This window comes from Triticum aestivum, chromosome 7B (assembly GCF_018294505.1).
Source record: "Triticum aestivum cultivar Chinese Spring chromosome 7B, IWGSC CS RefSeq v2.1, whole genome shotgun sequence".
Lineage (NCBI taxonomy): Eukaryota > Viridiplantae > Streptophyta > Magnoliopsida > Poales > Poaceae > Triticum > Triticum aestivum.
Genome location: NC_057813.1, coordinates 689,900,610 through 689,921,702, shown reverse-complemented (window position 1 = coordinate 689,921,702; position 21,093 = coordinate 689,900,610). Strand labels below are relative to the sequence as shown.

The window sequence follows — 21,093 nt, the reverse complement described above, 5'->3', positions numbered from 1 at the left end:
AATGCCCAAGTAGTAACTTAGAAGGCCAAGATCACTCATTTTGAAGAGCTCTTGCATCTGTCCCTTGAACTCGATGATGGATGCTTGGTCAGTGCCCGTGATGATGAGGTCGTCGATGTACACGCCCACTAGCAGGAACGAGTGAGCATTGCCACGGCGGTACACGGCGTGCTCCAGTGGACTGCGCGTGAACCCCAACATGCTCATGCTCTCGTCTAGCTTCGCGTACCAGGCCCTCGGAGCTTGCCGTAGCCCGTAGAGTGCCTTCCGAAGCCGCAGGACCTGCTGCTCCTTGCCGGCGGTGATGTACCCCGGCGGCTGCGCCACGTACACTTCCTCGGCGAGGTCACCATTGAGAAAAGCGGATTTTACATCCATGTGGTGCACCTCCCAGCCGGAGTGCGCGGCGAGCGCAAGAAGCAGCCGCACAGTCTCCATGCGTGCCACCCGCGCGAAAACTTCCTCGAAGTCCACGCCTTCTCGCTGCACATAGCCTTTCGCCACCAAGCGGGCCTTGTACTTGATGATCTTGCCATCCGGGTCGCGCTTGACGCGATATACCCACTTGAGACCGATCGCCGTGTGTCCACCTGGGAGGTGAGCAAGCTCCCATGTCTTGTTGTCGATGATGGACTGCATCTCGACGTCCATGGCGCCCTTCCATGCCTTGCTTGCGAGCGCCTCGTCCACGCCACGCGGCTCCTCGGCACTGAACAGGCAGCGCACGAGCAGGCACCGCTCGAACTGCTCACGCACCGCCTGATCCTCGGTCTCCTCCAGCACGCTCGTGAAGCTCCGGTAGCGAACTGGCTGCCCCATTGGCACATCATGCCTGGAGTCATATGACGGAGGCGTGTCCCCGCTAGCCCTCGGCGAGTCCATGGGTGTCACCGGCTTGTACTGCGATGACTCGGGCGCGTCCACCACAGGTGTGGCAACTGCAGGAGATCGCGGCGTCCCCAAGGCTGGTGTAGAGGGTGTCGCCACGGTCCGAGGGGTGGCCAGCGGGGTGGTCGACCCACTGTCGATCTCCTGGACACCATCATCCATGGTGTAAACCACGGTAAATGTCACCGGCGCTGCGGTGTCCGCGCTCGTGCCCGGGGTGCTCCAAGTCCATGGCCTGCTCTCTTCAAATAAAATGTCACGAGTTACCTGAAGTTTTTTCGCCACTGGATCGTAGACGCGATAACATTTGGCACCCTCCTCATAGTCAATAAACACCATGGGAGTTGAGCGATCAGTGAGCTTGGTCACCCCTGGTCCGAGCTTCTTCACATGTATTGTGCAGCCGAAGGTACGCAGGTGTTGCACGTTCGGCTTCCTGCCGTGCCATGCTTCATACGGCGTGACACCATCGAGGCTGCGGGTCGGTGATCTGTTGAGAATGTATACAGCCGTCCTCACTGCTTCGCCCCAGAACACAGCGGGCATGCCCATGCTCTTCAGTAAACACCGCGCCATCTCGACAACAGTCTGATTACGCCGCTCAACGACACCATTTTGTTGCGGCGAATACGGTGCAGTCGTGTAGTGCTTGACCCCGAGCTTGTCGCAGTACTCCACGAACTCACCAGAATTAAACTCGCCGCCCCGGTCAGACCGGAACGCACGCAACCTGCATCTTCCTTCAGTTTCAGCAGCAGCCTGAATCCTCTTGAAGCAGCTGAATGCCTCGTCCTTTGTCTTCAGTACGGCCAACCACATGTATCGACTGAAGTCATCAACTACAAGCAAAAAATACTTGTTGCCTCCAAGAGTGGGTGGACTGATCGGACCACACAAGTCAGTGTGGACAAGCTCCAAGCCTTGTTCGGCCCTGTACGCTGCTGCCTGCGGGAATGGTGCACGGTGCTGCTTGCCGAGGGTGCATCCGTCGCAGTACTCGTCGACGCGGTCGATCAGCGGCATCCCACGTACCATGCTTTTTGAGGACATGGCACGCAGTGCCCTGAAGTGTAGATGACCCATCCTAGCATGCCAACGCCAGGTCTCGTCGTCGTTCTTCGTCAGCAGGCACGCCAGTGTGTCAATGGTGAGCATGGCAGTGTACACACGACTGATCGAACGCCGGATGTGAGCCATCATGCGCCCGACGGTGTCATGAATTGTCATCAGTCCCTCATGAATCTGAATTCTGCACCCCCCTTCATCCAGCTGGCCAACTGAAATTATATTGCTGCTAAGACTTGGGATAAAGTAAACCTCTGACAATGCGCGTTGGTTGCCGCTCTGTCCTCAAGATCACTGAACCTCTTCCTCGGATTGCAACGTGTGATCCATCTCTGAACTTTACAGTCCCTTGCACAGATTCATCAAGAGTACTGAACATGCCCCTGTCACCAGTCATGTGGCTTGTAGCTCCCGTATCAAAGTACCACAGCCCCGGCGGTGAGATCTCTGGATGCACTTTCTCTTCATTGAGATGAACTTGCTGGGGCGCCACGATGCTGGTGGTGAAACAAGTGGTGACCGCGGCCATCATAAGTCCCTCATGGTGCTCGTCGCCTTCGCAGACTAGATGTGCTTGCCCCTGCTTTGCACGTTCTTCTTCCTCCTTAATCCTGGTGTAGCACTCTTTCTTCCAATGACCCGGCTTGTTGCAATAATGGCATTTGCCCTTTTTCTTGCCGCCTGAGCCGCCGGATCCTCCCGCGCTGCCGCTGCCCGGTGCAGGTCTGCCACCGCCGCCACCGTGAGGTTTTGGCTTGCCCGGCGACTTGTTCTTGCCGCCGCCTCCTCCGCCGGACGATGAACCGCCGGCACCGCTGCCCAGCTTCTCCCGGGCCAGCCACTCCTCATGAGTGAGCAGAAGGCCCCCGGTGGATTGCGTGCCGTCGTCGAGGTCGTAGTGGTCCTCACATGCAGAGAAACGCCCGACGAGCTCCTCGATGGACATGGTTTTCAGATCGATCAAGGATTCGATCGCCATGGCCATCGGGCGGTACCTCCGCGGCACCACTCGGAGAAACTTCTGGACTGCCTTGTGCTCGGTGACAGGGTCGCCATACAGCTCCAGGTCGGCGACGAGGCCAGAAAGCCGCAGCCCGAAATCCTCGACGGACTCCCCGTCTTTGAAACGGAGATCCTCGAACTCCCGCCGGCGCACCTGCGCCTTGGCTTCACGAGCGCGCTCGCTGCCCATCCGCATCGTCTTGATGGTCTCCCACGCCTTCTTCGCCGTGTCCTTCGCAGCCAGCACACGCAGCATCTCCGGCGGAACGCCGGTGAGGATGATCTGTAGCGCGCGCCGGTCGTCGTTCTCCTCGGCGCCGTCCTCGATCACCGCGGTCCAGACGCGGGCGACTTGCAGCTTAACCTGCATCACAAGCGCCCACTCCTGGTAATTGGTACGGGTGAGCATCATGGACGTCCCCGACTCCTCGCGCACGACGCGCTCCACCACGCGGAGTTCGCCGCTGCCGCTGCCGCTGCCGGTGAGACGCGCGATCGGCGCCTTGGACGTCGGCGTCTTCGGCGGCGACTTGGTCCCGGTCTTGCTCATCTTCTCCTCCTCGCTATCCGACATGGTACGCCGCGGATCGGACACCGCCAGCCACCGGAGAGTCGATCGAACACCACGGCTCTGATGCCAATTGTTGTTGCCGGACTTAGCGAGAGCGATCAGAGATGAGGTCGAGCGAGAGAGAGAGACGGAGATAGACGAACGAGAGAGAGAGAGTCAGTTTTGTGCTGCCACCGATTGCGCAGCGTTTTCTGCTCTTACCTTTTCTTCTTATTTCTGTTACAAAATTGGAAACGACTAACTACCCCGGCCAGCTCGCTGTGATCCGGATTGGCCGCGCCATCCCGCAACCTCTAGATGCACAAGCGCGCTAAGCTGACCGGGTTAACTATAACAGAAAGAACGGAGCGAGATCGTGCGTACTGCACGTCCCCATCTACTACGTGCATGCTGCATGGAAGTGTCACATCTGCAGGCATGCAACGTTTATTTGAAGCAGAAAACTACATTAGCCTATGACGTGAGCTTAGCATGGCTAACAATGGCCACCACCACCACCACGCCGTCCTTCTCCCATCCCATGTACCATCCATCTCCGGCGCCCCTCCTGCGGGTTGGGATGCCAGTCCACGACGGAAGGCCCAAGCAACTCATGGCCTGCCGCCGTCACCACAGCGCCGTTCTTCTCCTCCGATTAATTTGCCCTCATAGCAGCGGCCGTTTTTCCGTTGCCCACTTCAGCATTGCGTGCTCTCTACCATGGATAGGAGATGGTGAGAAACTGTGCTTCTCATCACGCTTGATAGGTTGCATCGCAGGCTCTCATGTTCTATCTGTTTTCATCTCATGATGCTCTTCTTCAGTCCCTTGAGTTAAGTTAGACTTAACTCAGATTTAACTCAATGGATTGAAGGTGCTAAACACGGCTGCAAGGATTGTTTTTGATTTTTTGCATTAGAATCCATTAGATTGTTGACCAAAATCTAATGATCCGTTTACCCGGTTGCAAGAATTGTTGTTGATTTTCTGCATAAACACGGCTACAGTGTCGCTGGTAACAGGGATTTGTTGCTAAATAACGCACTTGCGATTTCCATTTGCTGATATGCATATCATTTGTAAGTCATGTGAGGCCCAGCTACACAGCAGAAAGATCCGTTTGTTCACACAGTAACAAACAGGAACAGCTGGTCTGGGTTGCAGCTAATTACAAAAAATATAGAGCTTCGGAAGCTTCTTCGCTAGGAAATTGTTGGGCGGTATTCTTCCAGGAAGCACTCCTGGTGACTGCATGATGCTTGGCCTCAGTGACATGGTAAGCTGCTTGTATTTATTTTTCATATATGCAAATACGATTTTGTGATTCTTGTACCAGTCTACCACTGATCCGAATATGATTTCTTACACTCATCCTTCAAGATTTCTGAAAAGTAGTACTCATTGCACGATTGCACTTCATAGATCTCAAACTTGTGTTGGTAACCAAAAATGTCTTTAGGCAAATTGTTGTCATCACACAATTAACTTATTAAATTGTCAGGGGTTGGATCTTATCAAATGGTTAAGTCTACTATAGGAATATATACGCTGATGCTTCTTGATTTATTTGCATATGCATCTTCACATGGAGCTGCATGTCTCAATTTAGTTATTTGTTTTGTTACTGTGAAATCTGCAGGCCGTTCCACTGACGCTTCTAGCCCTTGTACTCTCTTTTGATCATCGAAAGAACAAAGACGTGGCTGCTCGATCAGACATGTCTCCCTCCCGAAAGTGACTGAAATATATATGGTATGCGCTAATAAGTTATGTTGTTGTCTTTGTAATTGCATCTTTACTCGGGATCTTAATTACCTCAGTCTCCCCAGCAAGCTGTTGGTGTTGCCTGGTCATACGATCTCAGGTGTCTACACATTTCTCTCACTTACCCACGGAGCTATGCTTTCCTGAATTCGTCATGCCTATTTGCAAGCATCGTGCATTGCTATATCAGTCAGGGGCCGATTCAGGATTTAGCCTCGCCCCGGGCCCCAACCTTGCTACAGAGTGAGCACAGTGCTAAACAATACCAACAGTGCTATAGTATATGAAGGAACTGCTCCTCACGCCCCAGGCCCAGGTCCCCCCGGCCTGGGTCCTAGATCCGCCATCAGTTACCCCTTAGAAACCTATATTTGATGTCAATATTGTTTATTTTTCTTCTTTTGGACTTGCGTTGTTCGGCTCAGGTTGCCAAAGATATTCAAGGAATTGTGAAATAAAAAGAAATAATAATTTGGTTTCTTGGTCGCAACGCATGCACACCTTGCTATATGACATATACAATTTCGTTTTTTTATTTGGTTGTTTATGCATGTGTTACTTTTATATTTTAGCAATACTTTGATCATTCAACTAAATATGCAGGGTTTCACAAAGGTGAGCATATGAATTTTGTAGTTTCATAAAATAAATAAAATATGAAAGATTGAAATATATCTAGAGGTTGAGATTTAGGAATGTTGTTGGAGTTAAAACAAGTTGTCCGGGAGAACCTTTATAGGGGAGTCCCCTATGCATAGATTTAGGGGAGATAGTTTGGAGGAGTTGTTGGACTTGCTCTAGCTCCCATTCCCAATTCCTCTAACGGTTCTGCCCTACCCTAGCCACGCGACATGCTCGACCTCCATGCCAGTCCCCTCCACTAGCGGCAAGGAGTGATGGAGGGTGGGAGAAAGCGAGAACAAGGGACGGTGGGAGGGGCGAAAGGAGAGAGGGAGAGATATATCGAGGGAGAAAGAGTGACTGGGGGAGAGGGAGCGGTGTACGTGACACGGTAAAAAAACTGTAGACACGCCTGGCTAACACAAGCACATGGTATAATATATCATAACTGCACAATTACGTGTTTGAAATTCGAAGTGTGTATGGGTTGGGGTGGAAGAGGGAATTGCAAGCTGGATGCGCTATGACAGAGGTGGTGAGCTTTGAGGTGTATGGCACAGATGGTGGTATAGCGGCAAAAATAATTCTACAATGCCGCCCGATGTGCACAAGGATACTAAAGTATATATTACACATGATTTGTGTTAAACCACCGGAATATATATGCCCCGGTGCAACACACGGGCAATTAACTAGTTTATAGAAAAATGCGACTAGGTTTTTTTCGCAGGGATTGTACCCCCTCCGAACCATATCAATTGTCGCTGATTTAGTACAAGAGCGAGTAAAATGATTTTTTTAGGAAGATCACAGTTGAAACAACTAGAAAACACAATTTCCTTAAAACAATCATATGCTCTTATTTTCAATCAAGAAATATATTTAATTTATATATTTACCGAATTTTAGAAAGAAAAAAACTATTCTAGTACATTCATACTCATTCTAGCAAAGGGAGTATAAAATTGTGAAATGATAAACAAGAAAAGCAGAACTCTGGAAAGGTGTAGCTCACTGTTAATTTTACACAAGAGGTTGATAATGGGTTGAGTTCCCAAAGAAAAAGTAAGAACATTTTTTTTTGAGAATCAGTAAGAACATTATTTAATTATACTCTCTCCGTTCCATAATATAAGAGCGTTTTTTATACTAGTGTAGTGTCGAAAATGCTCTTATATAAGAGCTTATAGACTTAAAGGATCTAACAGGAATGAAAGACTTATAGGATCTAACAGGAATGAATGCACGCGCAAGCACACACCGACACAAACAGTTGCACGGGCGCATGCCTCTTATGAATTCCAGGCATACCAAGCAAGGAAATAGATAGGGAGACAATCTAGACCATCCATCAAATAAATTCCGAAAACAACTACCGTTGCTCGTAGGAATTAACTTACTGCAGAAATAATTAAAATTCTTCTGAGGGTTGTCTCTTTAGTTGATTGACAGCTCACAATGCCCACTTCAGTAGCTAATAAATCCATACTACAACAAGCTTCTGTAGAAAACAAACAATTAGATTATATATCCACAAAACATGAAATGGGAGTATGAAACACAATGTTTCTGTATGAAAAATGAATCTGCAGATAGCCTTAGGGCTAAAATTGTTCCCTAGAGCCAAACTGGACACCCTAAGGACACAAAGTATCCCTAGGGTAAGAACTAACAACCCAAGGGGTAGTATTATTTCCTTAGAGTTCGCTGCCAGACCCAAGGGGTATTCTCTGGATGGGATCAATCCAATGCCACGTTGGCACTGTTCCCTAGGGTTACTTATAAAAACCCTTAGGAAAGGGCTATGGCTAAGGTAAAGAAATGAAACCCTAGGGAGCTCTCTCGTTAACACCGTGAAGTATTCTTAGGGTGTGTAGTGTTAACTCTAGGGAGATTTGCACACACTTGATTTTCAATATATATTTTATACCTAATAGTTATATTTAAATATACCCATCAAAGATATATAAATTTAATTCTATAGGAAAAATATATACATGTGGAAATGTAATTCTATAAGAAAACCATAGGTTGATTGATCACTTTTTTGGGAATGTAAGTTGATAAATTCTATTTTGTGCACAGACTTGATGGGAAAAATATAAGTATAGTACCGAGTACTTACTACTGTATATACATAATATACGCGTGTACAGTCCCACAAAAAAATACGCGTGTACAGGGGAGTATATTCTATTGCAGAGGCTAGCTCAAATTCTTGCGTCTGTACAAAAGAAAAAGAAAAAAATAGGCTAGCTCAAATTGGTTGTACACGCGCGCGCAGAATTGGTTGTATCACGCGCGTATCCAGCCCGCCAGTTTTTCAGGCGAGCGCGCCTAGAATTGGTTGTACACGCGCCAAAGTTTCCCCTGTACACGCGCGAAGGCAATTTCCCCCCAAATCCCTCTCCTGTAGACGCACGAGCTTCCTCCCAAATCCCACCCCAGTGCCGAGAGCGCCGCCAAATTAACACCAAAACCACGGCGGCGCAGCTCATCCATCGCGGTGCCGCCCGCGCCCTCCTCAAGCCATCGCCATTGTAGGCGGCGGCGGCCTCCGCCGCTGCAGACTTGGGCTCCCGCGGCTGCCGCTACAGAGGCAGCCGCCGCCGGCGGCGGTGGCGTGGGCCTTGACCAACCGGCCGCCCTCGGTAGCTTCGGACGCACCGGAGGTCTCCGCCGCTCCGATCCTCGCCCGACCCTGCCGCCCTCGACGGATCCTAGCTAGCCTGCCGCCCTCGGTGGATCCTACCCTGCCGCCCACGACCGAGACCAATCTGCCGCAGCCATAGACGTGTGCTTCAACTTCAGAAAGCAGAACCAAGGCTTAATTAGGTGAGCTCACATGGCCATGTTCCATCACATTTCTAATCAGATTTCGTTAGTTAATTAAGGGAAGTGAACCTACTGGTAGATCTAAAAATAGGCTAACTTTCGAGCATGTGCATAGTACTTCGATCTGAAATGTGCTTGACATAATTCTGGAAAACTTTTTTTTAACCTTGTCTAGTACAGAATATGAAGATGGAGTGGACTTGCAATTATCTCATGAAGCAATCGACGATTTCTAATAGTTTTCTTCTGTCTAAAGTTACATTGTCCCCCATGTATTTTTAAATCTGGACACTGATGATCTTCTTGTTTTTCCTTTGTGTTGAACTTACAATTGTATCTCTGGTGGTTATATTTATCTCTAGTTATTTTATGACTTTATGCACATATATTCTGCTCCTATACTTATGTCAACTCAGAAATGTATAATTTTAGTTGTGTGTTTTTGTGGACCTTACTAATGCAGCTGAATTCAATTTTACAGGATGACGAGTGGCTTCCACTCCCCAAATTCTTAAGAGGTTCCGCAGCACTTCTACTGACTATTGCAAATGAGTCCGAACGTCCATTGATTAGACCTGATGGGGACACGTGAGTTATCATTTAATCCACACATTACTGTTTGGCACACCTTGAGGTGTTTGACATATTACACTATGAGATACCTTGGGGTGTGTTTAACTTATATCTATTTTCTTGTGCTAGGCACTGGTTAGAATTACATACATTGAGAAAAAAAATGTCAGAAGGCCAAATGGTGTGCTAACAGTCTGTCCAGACTACAATGGAGAGTAGCCTTGGTGGTCTGCATAATTTCTTATGGTGTGTAAAAATTTCAGACCATCGCATCCCTTCAAGGAATTCAAGGGCCTGAGATTCCATGTATTGTTATACCTCCACCTCCAGCTTTTTCAACATTAACCACTTCGTTTCCGATCTTTGCTCCAGAAATGGTATGTACATATTTCTTTCGAAGGCAATAACACCAGATCGGCCCAATAAGAAAAGAAAGGGGATAGGTTGCACTATAGCAGCAAATGTGCATCCGTTTTTTATTGCTATTGTGTTGAAGCTATTTTGCCCACACAATATGTTACAACTAATCACACAACAGCCTTGAAGCTATGGTACTACCTCTGCTATGTTCTCTTCTCTAGGTCCTTGATTGAAAAGGAGGCATTTGTGGTATTTGTAGTAGCTTGAGCCTTTTATATATAACAATGCACGCCCATCATCGCTACATAGTTTAACATCTATCTTGCTGTTTAATCAACTAAGGATTTTTGTAGTCATTATTTATAATTTGATATTTCAAGATTCTAAAAAAAGACATTTCTGTAGCCCTCCACAGGTCAATCAACTAATGGTGCTGAAAATATGAATAATACATCGCGTGGAGCAGAAGATGGAATGTTTGCTGGCTTGTTTGACGCAAACTGGAAATTTCTCTCCACCTGGTGACGAACTACCTCCTTTTTGAGATGTCTCTTGCGATGGTGAAGGAAGTGGCATAAATTTTTTGTGTTGATTAATTGGAAGCCAATGCTTGTTACTAGGATATGCATACTTAATTAAGTGCAACCTGAACTTCTCTTTTTGGCCATGCACATGCTGATGGTTGTGATCTCTTGGATCAGTGACTTACATGATTCATAGTGTGTGTGACAATCCTATTTTGATGACACTTTGTGAACTGTGGGGTACTTTTGTAAGCTCCTGGTTGTTGTCATGTAAAATGATGATGGTTAATATATATGCGTGTGTGCGCGCGTCGCTTTTGTGTCTTCAACTTTCTGGAGTGATTATGTAAAAATATTATAGATTTGTGCAAATACAACGAACGTGTGTGTTTTTACCATACTATTTATAAGTAATGATTCCCTAGGGTTCCTAAACTCAAGGGGTAGTATAGGTTAACGGTCGTTATAGAAGATTTCCCTAGGGAACAAAGCGAACCCAAAGGAAACATACTTTACACGTCAGTGGGGCTGGCCTCCTGTCGCCAGTTTCCCTAGAGTTGGAAACCCAAGGGAAAGTAGATGTTACCTAGGGTATACCTTGGACACCCAAGGGAAACCGAGATTCCCCACCACTGAAGCCCTAGGGCGATTTCCCTAGGGTATACACTAGGGGAAATGGTTTCCCTAGTGTTTTTGCCCTTTTGCTTAGGGTATTAGGCCCTAGGGCTATTTGCAGATTCTAGTAGTCATGAGGTGATGTTGCCAAATACCATATATCCGAACAAAAGAACTACAACAGTCAATGGCTAGATTAATAGTACCTAAGCACATACCCTAAAATTTAAGGTGCTGATTCGAAATCATTCATAATGATAACGGTTTCATGCATAATTTGCTAGTACCTAAGTAAGAGATAAGAGATTAAGGTGAATATGCAGTACTTACCGGCTGAGAATTACCTGCTGGATGAGAAGTTGAGAGAACTGACAAACTTTTCAACAGATTAAACAAAAAAACTGCCGCAACAGCAGTCATCATGTAGAAGAAGACTCCTCCGATCCTTGAACATATGACTCGACAATATGCAATGTAATCAGTACATCCATAACCAAATTCAGTAACAATGTCGACCATGATGATTTCTTTGCCAATTCTTTTATAAAACGGAACAAAAGCCATCATATAAGTAATGTACAGATCGGCATATCTGCAAGACACAAAAGGGCAAGTACGCTTACATGAATAGAGCATCATAGAAGATATCAGAAAATATATGATAGTGAATTTTTGAAAAAGCTTGAAGCTGGCAGCAACATGGACTGGTATGGCAGCTCATTGACTACAATAGGGAGATACTGCTAGTAAAAGAATACATGCTATGAGAGGTCAGATTTGTGGTTTGGAAACACAACAATGTCGTGAAATTGGTCATTCAAATAGCTGCAGACTTCTAGACAACTCCTGGACTTGAACACTTGCCCTGCAAAGCAAGGAAATAAATATGTGAATAAGCACATCAGAACTTGATCGAGCCAGCAAAAATTTCTTCTAAACTACTCCCCTTACAGATTAAAGTCTGTATTTTTAGAATTTGACATGGCAAGTCCAACACCAGGCCATCTAATTCATTCACAATGTTTAAAGGAAAACATCACTAATATAAATTGCCTAGTAGTTCTGAATTATGGTTTATCCAATAGTATCTATTAACAGTTAATATTTAGATTACAAGTTCATTGACACCAAAATATTCAGTAGCACTTTTTTTTCCAAAAAAACATTAAGCATTATTATGCAACATTCAAGGCTGCAGTCTACTAACTGAAACTCTGAAAAAAAAGAAACATACATATATATTTCTTTGCATAAGCATAACATCCTAGTGTATGCAACACCTCAATTATCATTGAAATTTGTAAAAAGACATTGGTAGAGAGAAGAACATAACTGAATGAGAAAAATCACTGACTTACAGCAGATATGAGCATGATTCTTCATTGCAGATGAACATTCATAGGCATTGACCAATCAAAACTACATGATTTACTCCTGCATATGAACATCATCAACAAGGATTCTGTCCTCGTCGCAACCTGCTCACTCTCTTTCCATGGTGGCGCAGGAGGGCACAAGAAAGCGGGAGGGGGGGAAGAGCAGCGCGGTGGCAGGAAGAGGACGTGTGGCGATTGCGAGAAGCAACAAAAGACATGTGTGTTGGCCGTCTCGCAGACCACTTAGGACAAGGCACGGAGAGAGACTCCATCCATCAACGACACAAGCGGCGGTCCCAAACTGTATCCGGTAGGAACATTTTATTTCCATTGTGCATATTATAAAAAAAATCAGAGGAATTAATCCAAATTGTGGCTCAGAAACGCCTCTTTTCCTTGGATTTCCATGGATGGAAGGAACGCTCCCTTCGCTTTCTTCAGTGATAATGGCACCGACTGATGACATTTGCCGGTGAAATGGTTCAGTTTTTTACTGTAAAAAAATGCGAGCCATTTGTTTTGCTTGATCCTGCTTGCATTTTTTTCCCTTTGTTTTGCTTGATCCTGCTTGCATTTTTTCCCATTTTTTTCCCGGTGAAATGGTTCAAGAATTCATCACGTCTCTTGACTTTCATAATAAAAAGTTTCTTGCGCCTAATGTATGCTGAAACTTAAGTTGTGTTACCTAAATCTGTACTGTATTAAATAATCTAGGATTGTTGTTTAACCACTTTGAACACGGACATCTTCTGCCCTACCTAACCTGTCATTTTCTTCGCCCCATGTTTCCTTGCTAAAGTAACCTGCAACCGACATGAGCAGCTCTCAACAGTCTTCAAAAAGTTGACAGCGAGCCGTGAATGGTAACTAGATAAATGTGCTGACTGTTACGCGTCAAATTTCTCAGCAAACCGTGACACTTTGCCCCATTATTGTCAAATCAAGGCAATTTGGGTGGCCCCATTTCAAATTTCCTTTTGCTTCTATATGACCTTTTAAGAGAACAAGGAGGATTTTGTGGTCTCTTGTAAGGGGGAAAGTATCGCGACGACCGGTTGCTAACCGTTGATGTCATGGTAAAACAAATATTCATCGCTCCCTGAAAAAGTGAAATAAAAAAAATGCATGACTGCCGTCGCCCAAAAATAAGACACCACATGTCATTCAACATAAAGAACAATAGACATCTTTTTTTAGTTGTCAATAGACATCATTTTGGGCGTACACATATTATGCAATGTGCTACATACCTCTTTTCTTCACTGTTATTTATAGAAAAATGCGACTAGGTTTTTTTCGCAGGGATTGTACCCCCTCCGAACCATATTAATTGTCGCTGATTTAGTACAAGAGTGAGTAAAAGGAATTTTTTAGGAAGACCACACTAGAAACATTAGAAAGCACAATTTCTTAAAAAAACACAATGCTCTTATTTTTCATCAAGAAATATATTTAATTTAATATATTTATACACCAATTTAGGAGAAAAAAAACTATTCTAGTACATTCATACCATTCTAAGCAAGAGGAGTATAAAAATTGGAAATGATAAACAAGAAAAGCGTAACTCTGGAAAGGTGTAGCTCATGTTAATTTACACAAGAGGTTGATAAACGGGTCTGGAGTTCCAAGAAAAATAAGAAAAATTTTTTTAATTTTGAGTAATCTCATTAAAAGAACATTATTTATATTGTAACTGTCAGTTTAGTTAACAAAGACAACCGTTGGCTCTGTAGTTTTTTCGGATCGGTGTATGATCCAAAGCATTGCATCTGAATTTTTTATCGAGTTTGAAAATTATTAGGGATATTTGAAAAAAGAAAATTCTAATGTGTGGTTGGGTCCTCTCAATTCTCTCCCAAACAAAAACAAATCTCTAAAAAAAAACAATAATAGATTCTCTGACGAAGAGGATCCAGCAGCACGCGAGCGCATTGAACTCCACACAACCTAACTGCCAGCGCGTGGCGCACCGCAACACACCGCACGAACCGACCTCCAAATCCCGGATTCCCCAGGGGTCCATCCGCGAAAAGACCCCACAGCCGGGAGGGAGGAGCCCATCCCGTCCCGAACCAATCACACCCCTCGGCGGCGGCGCGGACCGCCGCGCCGGCCATGGCGGACGCCGTCAAGCAGCCGCTCCTCCACCACCAGCCCTACCCCTACGCGTACCCGTCTTACGCCGCGTCGGCCTCGTCCCCCGCGCTCCCCTCCGTGCCCCACTCCGGGACCGCCACCCCCACCCCCGGGGGCGGGGGCGGGGGCGCGGCCTCCTCCTTCGCCGGGGGCCGCCGCTTCCCGGGCGGCCTCGACGTGCCCAACCTCAAGAAGCGCGGCGGCGGCACGCGCAGCTGGATCCGCGTCGAGGCCGCCACGGCCTCCGTGCAGACGCTCGAGGTCGACAAGGCCACCATGATGCGCCGCTGCGAGCTCCCCGCCCGCGACCTCCGCCTCCTCGACCCGCTCTTCGTCTACCCCTCCACCGTCCTCGGCCGGGAGCGCGCCATCGTCGTCAACCTCGAGCAGATCCGCTGCGTCATCACCGCCGACGAGGTGCTCCTCCTTAACTCCCTCGACAGCTACGTCTTCCAGTACGCCGCCGAGCTGCAGCGCCGCCTCCTCCAGCGCGCCGAGGGCGACGAGCTCCCCTTCGAGTTCCGCGCCCTCGAGCTCGCCCTCGAGGCCGCCTGCTCCTTCCTCGACGCCCAGGTACCCACGCCACCACGCGCTCCACCATTCTCCTTGCGTTCCCCCTCTAAAATCACTTTATGTGCATCTGCTGTGATTACTTAGTCATGGTACGATGATCCCATAATTATTCTAGTACAAATTTTCTGCAATACTGTTGTTTAGTTTGATCATAGAATTGGAGTGGGCTAAGTTCATCCGAATGTCTAATACTAGATACTACTAAGGGATGTCATGGTGGGCAAACACTAAATTTGGGGTCAGTGCCTTCGATCCCCAGGAAACAAAGCGTGTTTGGCTACTTTGGGGAATAGGGAATGGGAGTTTCCAGGTGGGAGTTTGTTGGGGGATTATGCTTCAGGAAATTGGTTATTAGTCCCAAACCCTTGGTTGGTGTGTGGTGGTGGGATTTGGGAGGATGTTCTATCCCACTTGAATTAACAGGGGACCAGGGGAGAGGTACGTTAGAATTGGCCTCCTTAATTCCCTTTCCCCTTCCCTCCTCAACTTCCTTGCCTCCTAACCAAGCAATGGATTATAGGCTTGCTCCTTGGTATTAGTTGGATCAAAATTATCACTGATTGTTGACGTTTTTCTCTCCTGCCTCTCTTTGGAGGTGTACTAAGGAATTTAATAAATAGTTGGCGCCAGTCTGCTACATCTGTAATTAGAGATTCTTTTCATAGCATTTCTTTTTTGCTTTTGAAATTTCAACATCTGTGGTACATTATGCTTTAGGAAGGGGATGAAAGTCTAAGCTTATTTAACCATTGGTCTGAGAAATATAGGTCCAAGAGGAAAAGGTATACCAACATAGATCTTTGAATGCAAAAAGGGTCAGTGGTCACTCTGGGTGTTTAGAGGTGACGGTTTTCTTGTTTAAGAAGTCATCACCTCCCTATGTGCATATTCTTTCCTTCTGTAGGTGTTCTCTTTGATACCTTTCCCCCTTCATTACCAGTACAATGATGCTTTCTCTGTTAAAACCTTGACACTACATTATCAATCTCCAACAGCTTAATTGATCTAAGGTCACCTGAAGTATTTGTTCAGAATTTGGATCATCTATCTCATATGCTTATACCTGAACCCTCTCTGAAGTGGTATTCTTGTGCCAGATTTTTGCCATTTGATTATAGTTATGATTGCATACTTCGATTTGGGAGTTGTTATGAGGCTACTATATGGGACTGGAGACACCTTCTGTAATGGAATTGGGAAAATATAACTGTTTGAACCGAGAAATTAGGTTATGCAGAAATATTTAACACTAACATTACTATTTTACTTCCCTTTTGCTAGGCCAGCCAATAGTGTTATTATGTTGGAAAATAAGCAATTCATTATTTAATCTTGATAAAGGGTAAGCTGATATTACGTAGCTGCAAGAGAACTGGAGTAGATTTAGGCTTGGCTTGACATAGCGATTTTCTTAATGCACTTTGAATATATACTCCCTCCGTTCCTAAATATAAGCCTTTTTAGAGATTCCAATGCGGACTACATACCGAGCAAAATGAGTGAATCTACGTTCTAAAGTATGTGTATATACATCCGTATGTAGTCTGTATTGAAATCTCTAAAAAGGCTTATATTTAGAAACGGAGGGAGTAGTGTTTTTCTAGCATATAGATCAGTTGACAACTATCTGTTGGGAATATAACAGTGATTTTTACTATAGTTCGTAAATTTTCTTCACAACTACATGATTCCACAGTGTAGCGACAGTGCACAACAATCCTAAGCAGAGACTACCTGTGTGCTGCTGTGCTCCACTGTAGTTTGGGATGTATTATGGAAATTATGCTTTTGGTTTGAAAATAATTACCTCCGTCCCAAATTAGTTGTCTTAAATTTGTCAGATACGGATGTACCTGACACAGTAAAACGTGTCTAGATACATCCGTATCTAGACAAATCTAAGACAACTAATTCGGGACGGAGGGAGTAGTAGTCAATAATTAGTGAATGGATGGATGCAAGTATTGCTTGTTCGTAGTTTATTCAAAAAGCTTCTAGCCAGGACATTGAAAGCTTTAATTATTGACAAAAAATATCTTGTAAAGGCTTCATACAAGAACCATCACCTGAACATGATCCTGTACCAATGTCTGCATTAATTCTCTAGCTTTTGTTGTTGCAGAAAGTGACCATGGTTACAAGTTGTACAGTTCATGCTCTTTGAGATACTTCACAGTTCACAGATAGCTCATGCTAACTTATATGCTAGCCCTCCATCCCAAAATAAGTGTCTCAACTTTAGTACAGTACAAAGTTGTACTAAAGTTGAGGCACTTATTTTGGGGCGGAGGGAGTATTTATGTTTACTATTCAGCTATGAAATATAATTTATATCTCTGAAGTCGGCAGCCTCCCTCTTACCTCATCAAGTTCATTGGAAATAATATTCATTGCACCAAAACATGATGATCTTGATATCAGTTCAAACTGGAGCATGTCTTAATCTGCATTTTCTGCCTTTCTCAGGCAGCAGAATTGGAAATTGAAGCATATCCCTTACTGGATGAGCTAACATCAAAAATTAGTACTCTAAATCTGGAACGTGTTCGGCGGCTAAAAAGTAGACTAGTTGCTCTGACCAGAAGAGTCCAGAAGGTAAGTTTGCATTCTAATAGGAATCCTGCTTCTCTTTTTCTTCAGATAATATGTTTCTAAGTTAGTCCTGCTATATAATTGCCGTTGTATCTTGCAATAGGTCAGGGATGAAATAGAACAACTGATGGATGATGATGGAGATATGGCTGAGATGTATCTCACCGAGAAAAAGATGAGGATGGAATCATCATCTGTGTTTGGTGATCAGTCGTTGGCGACCTTCAACGCAGCAGCTGCTGGGACTTCAGTTTCAGCTCCCGTGTCTCCAGTCTCGTCACCAACAGAATCACGGAAATTGGAGAAAACCTACAGCTTGTGTAGAAGTAGACATGATAGTGTAAAGAGCTCAGATAACACAGTGACTGAACATATTGAGGAGCTTGAAATGTTACTAGAAGCATATTTTGTAGTCATCGACAGCACTCTTAACAAGCTGACCTCGGTAAGGAGTCACCTTTATTCAAAATTGCAAGATGTCTTGTGTTTTCTTATATAACTGCGAGTCGACGGGTCTATGACTGATTTTGTTTTCCTTCTTTCAGCTGAAGGAGTATATTGATGACACCGAAGATTTTATCAACATTCAGCTGGTACATCAGCATATCTCGTACTCTTCTCATTCAATTTACCAGCACGTAGGATCTATGCGTTTCACATATCGATGCCTGCTATATGAACTAACTGAATTATCTTGAGTTTCCTGTTCCCAGGAGAATGCATGTAGGATCTATGCATTTCACATACTGCTGCCTGCTGTCTCTATACTAATCGATCTTCACTCTCCTGTTCCCAGGACAACGTGCGGAATCAGCTGATCCAGTTCGAGCTTTTGCTAACAACCGCCACATTTGTCGTCGCCATTTTCGGAGTGGTCGCGGGTGTTTTCGGGATGAACTTCGAGACCGACGTTTTCAACATCCAGAACGCGTTCCAGTGGGTGCTGATCATTACTGGAGTGGTTGGCGCTTTCGTCTTCTGCTTCTTCGTCTGGTTCTTCAAGTACAAGAGACTGATGCCCCTGTAGATATAAGCTCCCGTCATTATGCGGACTCAACCTTCTATTCTCTGTTAAGGTACTTGACCAAAAAGACCTGAATCCATGTAAATCAACATTTTTTCAGGGGCTTGCCGTGTACCTACTACAAAATCAAATGAAAACATATAATTTTTCCTTACTCTTCTGTAAATGGGTTATTATAGAAATAGTTCTCAAGTCTTAACCATCCATCCTTCCAAATATTTTGCCTATTAATAAAAACAGGTATTTGTTGGGGTGGTTATAGATATAAAATTCTTGTATGTACATGGTTTTAGGACTCCACTACAAATCTGACTTTAGATTTTTTATCATGGCAATAAATCAAATGTTTTTCTATGGCAATTTGTGTTTGCCGAGGAAATCAAGTCCAGTTTGCAAGCATGGCAAATCCGTCTTGGTTCATTTATTTTGTGTGGAAATTGCCGTGCTCGCCAACTGAATTTGCCATCCTCACCCCAATTAAATTTGCCGTAAAAAATGTTCCATTTGCCATGCTTAAAAATCAGGTGTCAGATTTTTAGCATTACCGTAATTTTAACAGAGTATGCTGGGTATATATAGGGCTTTCTTCTAATTCCATATGAGAAAACTGTTTTTACTACTCGTAGTAGCTTATGTAATTTGTGCTACGGTCGTTCGTCGGTATGTAAGCTCTACTAGTTCATTCCCGAGACAAAAGAAGTACTACCAGATGTAGGGTATGCTGACGCTGAGTCACCAGCTGGAGGGTATGCTGGCGCTGCGTCCCACTACGTGGCAGTGACACCGCGCCACGCGTCCTGCCATGCATTCCAGTGGCCGCTTAACATGCCCACTTAAGGCCCCTCTCGTCCTTCTCCGAGGGCTCATCTCAGCAGTGGCAAACAAGAAAGCTTGGCCGGAGTTTGCAGCTTGGCAGCGAGAAGAGGAGGAGCATCGTCCGTCCACCATGTGGCCGGAGATGAAGGCGTGGGCCTCCATGGCCGACGACCCGCTGAAGCGCGCGTCGTCGTCGGCGACGAGCCCGTCCAGCCCCATGCGCCGCTTCAGCCCCACCACGATGGCCGTCGGCGGCCTCCTCACCGTCGGCACCGTCGGCTACTTCATGTTCATGGGCAAGGACGACAGGCAGCGCGAGCGCGACAGGCACAACGAGCGCCTGGCTCAGCGCACCTGAGAAGCCGCCATCGTCGCCGCCCTCCTCTGAGGGAGGCGAACGCCGTCTAGCTTAGCGTACTAGCCGCTGCCGCGTAATAGTAATAAAATCCAACCCCCTTCCGTGTACGGTGTATAAATCGCGTGTGTTCTGTTGTTTATGTACTCTTTTATCAGTGGAACATGCATAGATTTCACTGAGCATACATAGTCTTCTTTTATCTGTTGCTGAACATGGTTAATTCTCTGAAGTTCACCCGTTCGCCTAAGATGACGCCTGAATTAGCAGAGCTACTCTTTTGATCTCAAAACCAACCACGCCATGGCATGCTAGTTAACAAATTGTCTAGTCGATCTTGAGGGAGGAGTAGATGAGCCTTGTGAAGTAGAGGCAGGTGTAGAAGGCGGCGTAGAGTTAGAGGTAGAGCGCCGAGGAGCCGGCTGTTGTCAGGTAAGTACGACCTCCACCACCACCGGTAGTCCTCGCCGCAGAGCTGGAAGTAGCAGAGCACCACGGCGATCTCCGCGCAGGTCATGATCATGGCTTCCGGAGCATGATCATGGCCACCATGCCGGACAGGAAGAGCACGATCATGAGCGAGTTCACCATGGAGACCCAGTGGATCTGGTCGTCCGTCATCGGGAGGATGAAGGTACGTGTCCCAGCACGACGCCCATTGATGTCGCTTTCCTGCGCGCAGGATCCGCCATGGATGGAGTGGATACCATTGTCAAGAGCCACACAAGACAGACAGACACTGAACCACACGGATGTCCGCCATGGACGCGGCTTTCAGTGACCTTACGAAGCCAAGTCTCACCATAACTTAGACCCCATTATCAGCCGTCCATTAAAGAACCGACTCTCCAGATTGACCTATTTCCATACTGAAAATTTTGAAGTGTTCAGAAAAAATTGAAAATAATCCAGTAAAAATTGAAAATAATCCAGTAAATCATAAATATTTTGTTTTGTATTCTGGGAAAGTTTCAACCCATTTGGATTGTATGGTTTGTGATTAAATAGCTTTGTGAGCTCAAATAAATAAAAAAAGTGTATTCACAAACTATACATCCAAATGGATTGAAATTTTCACAGAATACTAAACAAAACATTTGCAATTTATTGATTTTTTTTTTAAATTTATCTGAACACTTTAAAAAATTCATTTGAAATATGAATCAATTCGGTCGGTTGGATCTTTAATGGAGGGCTGATAGAGGAGGCCAAGTTACGGTGGGACATGAAGTCACTGAAGCTGCGTCCATCCGCACCAATCCATTGTCAAGAGCCACACAACGGCCAAGGCAGACAAACACTGAATCATATGGTGTTGACCGTTGACACCACATATATATATACTTCAAAATCGATGTCGTAGGAGAAGATGATCTCCTTGTTGGCCTCTACTTCTTGGGGAGAATCGGAGTCTCGGACGA

General features: G+C 45.7%; 1 protein-coding gene and 2 long non-coding RNA genes across 4 annotated transcripts; all 3 read left to right on the top strand.

Moving 5' to 3' along the window:
- The first annotated feature begins 8,279 nt into the window (after positions 1-8,279).
- LOC123160027 (uncharacterized) lies at positions 8,280-10,496 on the top strand. 2 transcript variants are annotated; one of them, XR_006479958.1, is made up of 4 exons: positions 8,280-8,725; positions 9,207-9,313; positions 9,428-9,675; positions 10,064-10,496. It is a non-coding gene; the product is annotated as an uncharacterized lncRNA (long non-coding RNA). The 2 variants fall into 2 exon arrangements; XR_006479957.1 differs by having other exon boundaries at positions 9,428-10,496.
- A 3,679-nt stretch (positions 10,497-14,175) lies between these two features.
- LOC123159399 (magnesium transporter MRS2-B) lies at positions 14,176-18,655 on the top strand. Its single transcript, XM_044577224.1, has 5 exons — positions 14,176-14,885; positions 17,352-17,480; positions 17,581-17,922; positions 18,023-18,070; positions 18,274-18,655. Exons 1-5 carry the CDS (start codon positions 14,292-14,294, stop codon positions 18,502-18,504), a joined length of 1,344 nt encoding a protein of 447 aa, XP_044433159.1. The 5' UTR covers positions 14,176-14,291; the 3' UTR covers positions 18,505-18,655.
- A 697-nt stretch (positions 18,656-19,352) lies between these two features.
- On the top strand, positions 19,353-19,857 carry LOC123160175 (uncharacterized). The gene has a single exon (XR_006480030.1). It is a non-coding gene; the product is annotated as an uncharacterized lncRNA (long non-coding RNA).
- The last annotated feature ends 1,236 nt before the right edge of the window (positions 19,858-21,093 follow it).